This window comes from Spea bombifrons, chromosome 1 (genome assembly GCF_027358695.1).
Source record: "Spea bombifrons isolate aSpeBom1 chromosome 1, aSpeBom1.2.pri, whole genome shotgun sequence".
Taxonomy (NCBI): domain Eukaryota; kingdom Metazoa; phylum Chordata; class Amphibia; order Anura; family Pelobatidae; genus Spea; species Spea bombifrons.
Genome location: NC_071087.1, coordinates 32,493,027 through 32,501,012, shown reverse-complemented (window position 1 = coordinate 32,501,012; position 7,986 = coordinate 32,493,027). Strand labels below are relative to the sequence as shown.

General features: G+C 43.0%; 1 protein-coding gene across 1 annotated transcript; it reads left to right on the top strand.

Moving 5' to 3' along the window:
• The first annotated feature begins 412 nt into the window (after positions 1–412).
• Positions 413–7,098, top strand: LOC128481836 (uncharacterized). The gene has a single exon (XM_053458399.1). It carries the CDS (start codon positions 413–415, stop codon positions 6,203–6,205), a length of 5,793 nt encoding a protein of 1,930 aa, XP_053314374.1. The 3' UTR covers positions 6,206–7,098.
• The last annotated feature ends 888 nt before the right edge of the window (positions 7,099–7,986 follow it).

The following is a 7,986-nucleotide window of genomic DNA, read 5'->3' as shown; positions in this document are numbered from 1 at the left end:
ACTTCAGACTTTTTCCTCATTGTATCTGGGTAGCGCTACCAACATCTAAGGGCCCCAACGTTGTGCACATAAATTACCTGCAGGTACCCATGAGTTTATAACTGTTTAAACATAGTTTTTTTTCCATGTTATTAAGGGAAGTTTATTGGCTGCATTCCTGCTGCTAAAGACTCTTGTGACTGTATTATTCCTATACCAGGGACTTATTATCATTGCACATTAGCCAGGAACTGCATGTTTATTTCTGCTGTTATATGTGTATCTCTTTAACCACAATACAGCCTGTATTTCCATGTCTGTACTTATTTCATGTCTTTGAGGTTTTATTAAGTGGAGGGTACTCATCTACTCAGTGGGGTGGGTTTCCTATAAATAGAAGTTGCACTGAGTGGAGGCACTGTGTTAGAAGAAGATGTCCCGTTCTCCCAACTATGGCGGAGGCTCAGGATCCCTGTCAGCGTCAGAAGAAGATGTAACTTCTGCCAACTACCGTTTGTCGCCAGGAGTAGGGCAGAAAGGGGTTACAGATGGAGGCACTGCTGAGATGAGTCGGGACTGCAAAATTGTTAAAAAAAAAATCCAATGTCTCAGCCCCAAAGAAGTCAGGGACTGGGCCAGGAAGAAATCAATTCCCCCTAACCAAGTTGTAGCTGTGTGTAACATGCCTCTCAATCTGGAGAGAAAATGTTTTGATGATGCCATTCGACAGATACAAGGGTTGGAGAAATTCCGTCTTATACAGACACAGAAGGATGAGAAGTCGGGACTTGCTGTTGCTCTAGTAAAGGGTCATAGGCCACTAAATAAAGAAGATTGTCCTAAGTATTTACAGTTGCCAAAGACTCAGCTCCCCGGAAGTCCTTTGATTTTTGCTCAAGATGAGTCAGAAGATGAAAGTGACCCCAATGATGGGGACAGTGATCACATATTTTGTATTCCACCTAGGAGAGTAATTATGACTGACACTGAAACAGAAGACAGTGATGAACATGCACAACAGTGTTTGGAACTGCCCAGAAGGAGCAGGACCCATAGGAGGCTTCCTAATGTTCCCACAAGTCAGAAGACAGAGAGCCTCTCCCTAACTGAAGTCTTAACCCAGTTATCTAAAAGTGTGGTCCAAGCATCTAATGAGCATAACTACAAAAGACTTAAAACTTTCTCTGGAATTATGCCGGTGCCAGCTGGGGAAGAAGGATTTGTCCTGTGGAAGAGTAATGTAACCCAAGCACTAAAGGAGTGGACTTGTACTGAAGAGTCCAAACGACTGAGGTTGATCGAAGGCCTGAGATCTTCTGCATTAGAATTAATAAAGTATCACCTACTACGCTTCCCAAATTCTCCTGCTGATGATCTTTTAAAGGTGTTAGACCATACTTATGGTGAGGAGAGTGAAGAGGAGGAGCTCCGTTTACAATATGCTGCCACAGTTCAACAGGAGAAGGAAACCCTCACTTCCTATCTCATACGATTAGAATTAATGCTAGGGAAGTTGTTTGAGAAGGCTGTTATCACATCAGATCAGTTTGATGAATACAGGAGGAGGCAAATCCTAAGAGGGACTTTACCAAATGATCCTATAGCTACAGCTTTGGTCAGCCTTCTACGCGCTAAGGGATTGTTGGATTATGCTGAAACAATGAAAGAAGCCAAAATAATACATAAACAATTTGACCATATCCTAAAACATCAGGAAGGCATAGCGAAATCATCCCATGAAACCCAGAAAACACCTAAGACAAAATTACCAACAGGTGTATTAAACAAGGAAGAAACCATAGTTCAAAGCTCTAAAAAGAGTTCTCAAATCTCTCCTCAGCCAGGGAAGAAAGGAGAATTTAAATGTTTTAGCTGTGGGCAAGTGGGACATATCTCTATCAAATGTCCCTTGAAGGATTCTCTTTTTGCTGAGGGCCTAGTTGTTGACCCAGGCCCGGCATGTGGCAGACGCTTGAAGAATAGATGGTTTGGAAGGAAGAAGTTCTCTGGTAACCACTTGGTTGAGAATCCTAGAGTAGGGCCAAAATCCCTTGTATCTCTTATGATTGAAGGCATCCCTTCTTTTGCCCTCCTCGACACTGGATCTCAAGTAACAATAGTCTTCCGGTCCTTTTATGAGGAGCATCTAAGCCATTTACCAATATCACCAGCTAATGATGTGAAATTGTGGGGGCTGGGTTCTCAAGCTTACCCCGTCGAGGGCGTAATTAAAGTACAGATTGTGATCCCTCAATTGGACACTGGGAAAGAATGCCCTATGCTAGTGGAGGCTTTGGTGTGCCCAAATCGAAGTCGTCCTGGGGTTCCCATCATATTGGGGACTAATACTCAGATGGTGAGAGATGTGTTTCGAGTTTACTTGAAGGAAATGGGAAATTCCTGCTTAAACAAATTGAATGAACTAGAACCAGCTCTGAGGCAAGAGTGTCACCGACTAGCCCTTGAAGCCGGAACAGGTCAGTTCCATTATTGGGGACCAACGCCTGTTGACCTTCAACCAGGGGAAATGAAATCCATTACTGCTGTTGCAGTTTTACGGGAAGGAATGCTATCTGGGGAGTGTCAGTTTTGTCTAGAGTCTCTTCCTGAAGAGGATTCAACTAAAGGCTGGACTATCATGCCCGAGGTAAAAGACTGGAGAAGAAAAAAAATTGATGTGTTTGCAGTAACCATTCACAATCGGTCACCAACTGGTGTACGCATAGAACATTGCCAGAAGCTGGGAGTTATCCATCTTTTGGAAGAAGTAAGGCCCATTTCATCTCTGACAGTTGGATTGAGCCAAGATTCTCTTCCAGAGTTGAAATTTGATTTAGAAGGTACCAGTCTACCTGCAGAATGGAAAGATAGACTACAAAGGGCCCTTCAGGCTAGGGAAGAAGTTTTCTCTAAAGGGGATATGGATGTAGGATGTGCCACGAGTGCCCAGCACGCCATTCGGCTAAATGATTCTACCCCATTTAGAGAGAGATCTCGAAGGATAGCTCCTCGAGACATTGAGGATGTAAGAGATATCCTTCATGAGATGGAGGAAGCAGGAATCATCCAAGAATCAAGAAGCCCATATGCATCACCTATAGTAGTGGTCAGAAAGAAAAATGGGTCAGTACGTCTTTGTATTGATTACCGTACACTGAACAAGAGAACTATTCCTGATCAATATACCTTGCCAAGAATAGAAGATCTTTTGAATGCCTTGAATGGCAGCCGGTGGTTCAGTGTCTTAGACCTACGCTCTGGATACTATCAGGTTCCTATGAAGGTGGAGGATCAAGAAAAAACAGCTTTTATTTGCCCTTTAGGATTCTTCCAATTTACTCGCATGCCTCAAGGCATTACCGGAGCTCCTGCAACTTTTCAGCGATTGATGGAGAGAACTCTAGGAGATATGAGCCCTAGGGAATGTCTAGTTTATCTGGACGATATAATTGTGTTTGGAAGAACCCCTGAAGAGCATGAGAAACGACTATTAAAAGTATTGGATCGTCTACAAAGAGAAGGCCTGAAGTTGTCTCTTGATAAGTGTAAATTTGCCCAGACTTCTGTGACATATGTTGGGCACATTGTATCAGCAGATGGTGTTGCCACAGACCCAGCCAAAGTAGAAGCTGTTGTCAACTGGCCTAGGCCCAACAACATTGAAGAATTGCGTTCCTTTTTGGGATTTTGTGGCTACTACCGCCGTTTTGTAGAAGGCTATTCAAAGATAGCCCGAAGCCTCCATGACCTCCTGAAAGGGGACTCTAGGAAGGGAGCGCAAAGGACTGCTCACTCCAAGGAACCTATCGGAGTGAAATGGACTCCGGATTGTGAAGAGGCTTTCCAACTGCTCAAGAGAAAGATGACTGAAGCACCTGTATTAGCTTATGCTGATCCCAATATGTCATATATTCTCCATGTAGATGCAAGTTTTGAAGGACTAGGAGGGGTTCTCCATCAGGCGTACCCTGAAGGCCTAAGGCCAGTAGCATATATTAGTCGGAGTCTTACTGGAAGTGAAAAGAACTACCCAGTACACAAGTTGGAGTTTCTTGCTCTGAAATGGGCTATTGTGGACAAATTGCATGACTATTTGTATGGTGCCCAGTTTGAAGTGAGGACAGACAATAACCCTCTCACCTACATCTTAACCACAGCTAAGTTGGATGCCACAGGACACCGGTGGCTAGCAGCCCTATCTAACTATGATTTCTCTTTAAAATACAAGCCAGGTCCTAAAAATGTGGGAGCAGATGCTCTATCTAGGAGGCCTGGATTACCTGTTACCAAAGAAGATGAGGAGTGGGTTGAGATTCCAGGCCCAGGAGTCAGAGCCCTATGTCAGACCTCTATTGTGGAAGATGGATGGGTCAATTTTTCTGAGTTAAGATGTATTGATTCTCTTAGTTACACACCCAAGGCAATTCCTGAAGCCATGTGCCTTCCAATTACTATCCCTGAATGGTCTGTTATCAGCTTAGATGAGAAAAAACAAGCTCAAGCTCAAGACCCAGTAATCGGCCATCTCATAAAAGCTGTGGAAAAGCAGGATTTCAAGTATGTAAAGAAATTGCCTGTCGAACTACAAACCCATTTTAAAAGGGAGTGGAGTCGATTCTGTATTGAGAATGGAATCCTATTCAGAGTCATACAATACCATGATCACCCTGGTCGAAAACAGTTGGTTCTTCCCCAAAAGTTCAGAGGAATGGTGCTCAGATCCCTACATGACCTCCATGGCCATTTAGGAATTGATAAGACTTTCGGCCTAATCCAGGATCGATTCTACTGGCCTTACATGAGAGAGTCTGTGGAGATGTATTGCCGAAGGTGTAGAAGATGCATCCAGCGGAAGACTTTGCCTACTCGTGCTGCCCCCATGGGTCACCTAACAAGTTCTGGCCCTATGGACTTAGTATGTATGGACTTCCTATGCATCGAACCTGACTCTACTGGTAAGAGCAACGTGTTAGTGATTACAGATCATTTTACTCGATATGCTCAAGCTTACCCCACCAAGGATCAGAAGGCAGCCACCGTCGCTAAAGTGTTATGGCAGAAATTCTTTACCCATTATGGTTTTCCTAAACGATTGCATTCAGACCAAGGTCGAGATTTTGAAAGCCGAATAATTAAAGAAACGCTGAGATTGTTACAGATTGAGAAAAGTAGAACGACTCCATATCACCCTGAAGGAGATGCTCTTCCAGAGAGATTCAATCGAACTCTATTGGACATGCTGGGCACTCTCAAGGATGTGGAGAAGAGGAATTGGAGTCAACATGTAGAAACTCTCGTCCACGCTTATAATTGTACCAGACATGAATCCACTGGGTTTTCTCCTTACTTTCTGATGTTTGGCCGGGAGGCAAGGTTGCCCATTGATATCCGTTTAGGAGTGTCTTCTGATGGTATGAGCCATACTTCTCATAATCAATATGTTAGGAATCTGAAAGAGAGTTTACAGAGGGCCTATGAGTTGGCTGAGCGAGCTACCGACAAGATTAATGAAAATAACAAGCGGAGATATGACTTCAAAGTACGTTACAAAGACATCCAACCTGGAGATAAAGTACTCTTGAGAAACCTGGGAGTTCCAGGGAAACATAAATTAGCAGATCGCTGGAGAGATACTCTCTTTGAGGTTATTTCCAAAGTTCCCGGAATTCCTGTGTATCGAATCAAAGGGCCTGAGGGTAGGATCAAAGCTTGGCATAGAAATCACCTATTACCTATTGCCTTCTCTGATGAAAATTCTAGTTCTGAGGAAGACACTGGTGAAGCCAATACAAATTCTAGCATACAGCCTCTTTCAGAAACTGACTCAGACAACCCTGGAGAAGGTCCCAGTGGGACATCGCAAACTACTGATAAAAAAGAAGCTACTGCTTCCAGCCCTGAAAGAGATTGGTGGACAGTGCCAGAAACACAGTCGGTGCCTCCTACCTCTACTCCCTCTCCTTCTTCCTCCTCATCCGGATTGAATGCTGAGAGTCCCAGCTTTGTTCCCCATCCACCAGTCAGGGACTCTAACTCTATGGAAGGATCTGGGCAACCACAGAGCAACCTGGGGAGATGCAGAAGAAATAGGAGACCCCCAAGATTCTTGACCTATGATACCATTGGGCAACCCACCTATTCTCAGGACCCCCACACTTGCACTAAATTAATCAATGTATTGCATGTTTTGACTGAAATATTGAATGATAGAACTTCCTTGTATTAGATTTTGTTGTACCATCTTGTAAAACCGTATGATAGATTGCTCTTGCCAGTGGAAGGCAAGAATTTTACAGAGGGGAGGATGTAACAGACTGCTATATTTTGCTGTTTGCTTTAAGTTGGTGATTTTGAACTTTGCCCTTTTAACATGTCATGTAAGGAGGAGGGGCTAGAGTGGCAAGAAGAAGAGGACAGGGGTGAAGCCATGTTCTCTGGCTCTGCAGAAAGAAAGTGTATTCCTACTGTTTTTTTTCCCCTGATTATCCACTTCTGCTGGGACATTGAAATAAAAGCAAGGGAGGTCTAATGCACTGCAAGTACAAGAGTTAGAAGACTGTCATTTTATGTTCAGCTCCCTGCAGACATCTGGAACTTTCTGCAGTTTTCACAGTCTGTCAGCAAAAGGAAGAGAAAGGATTGCTATCCTGCTCCTGCCCTCCATTTTGCTGGACTTCTGGATATTTCTGGTAAGGTGCACTCACAGCCTTGTCAAGGACCAGGGGAATCTGCACCTAGCCAGTTTTCCTTGTTTGTTAGAACTGGAGATATCTACAGTTACAGGTGTCATTTAAAGGTACTATCTTCAGAGATTACTTCAGACTTTTTCCTCATTGTATCTGGGTAGCGCTACCAACATCTAAGGGCCCCAACGTTGTGCACATAAATTACCTGCAGGTACCCATGAGTTTATAACTGTTTAAACATAGTTTTTTTTCCATGTTATTAAGGGAAGTTTATTGGCTGCATTCCTGCTGCTAAAGACTCTTGTGACTGTATTATTCCTATACCAGGGACTTATTATCATTGCACATTAGCCAGGAACTGCATGTTTATTTCTGCTGTTATATGTGTATCTCTTTAACCACAATACAGCCTGTATTTCCATGTCTGTACTTATTTCATGTCTTTGAGGTTTTATTAAGTGGAGGGTACTCATCTACTCAGTGGGGTGGGTTTCCTATAAATAGAAGTTGCACTGAGTGGAGGCACTGTGTTAGAAGAAGATGTCCCGTTCTCCCAACTATGGCGGAGGCTCAGGATCCCTGTCAGCGTCAGAAGAAGATGTAACTTCTGCCAACTACCGTTTGTCGCCAGGAGTAGGGCAGAAAGGGGTTACACTGTGTTTTAAAAACAATATTTTATTTTATGTAGCCTGGCTACAGGTATATTTATTAAATAGTGCATGCAAGTTTTGCACACACAAAAAAAATCTACAAAATATTACCCTCAACTTGCATACCTTTGACTGTAGAAGATGAAGGGAATTGATAAAAGCAAGCAATTTATCGATTGACTAACCAGTGAGCTTTCAGGTTGCAACAGGGATACAAGTCCCCAACTTCACCCTTATTTTTTTCAAAAAGTAAAAAATTATTGTTTAGCTTATAGGATAGTAAAATAGCTTTGGTGGCATAAAGAGCCCACTCTCGCTCACTGGAATCCTATGGGAGGTACAGAACAGACATCTGGTACTGGACCGGGGTGCAAAAGGAATACAGTGGGACAAAAAAGTATTTAGTCAGCCACCAATTGTGCAAGTTCTCCCACTTACAAAGATGAGAGAGCCCTGTAATTTTCACCATAGGTACACTTCAACTATGAGAGACAGAATGAGACAACATTCTTAGAGACAAGTCCATAAATCACATTGTCTGTTAAATAATTTATTTGCAAATTATGGTGGAAAATAAGTATTTGGTCAATAACAAAGGTTCGTATCAATACTTTGTTATATACCCTTTGTTCGCAATTCCAGGAGGTCAAATGTTTTTCATACACTGCTGG

Bases quoted from the DNA above. Each gene is read 5' to 3' on its own strand.
- LOC128481836 (XM_053458399.1), top strand. From the start codon at position 413: ATGTCCCGTTCTCCCAACTATGGCGGAGGCTCAGGATCCCTGTCAGCG.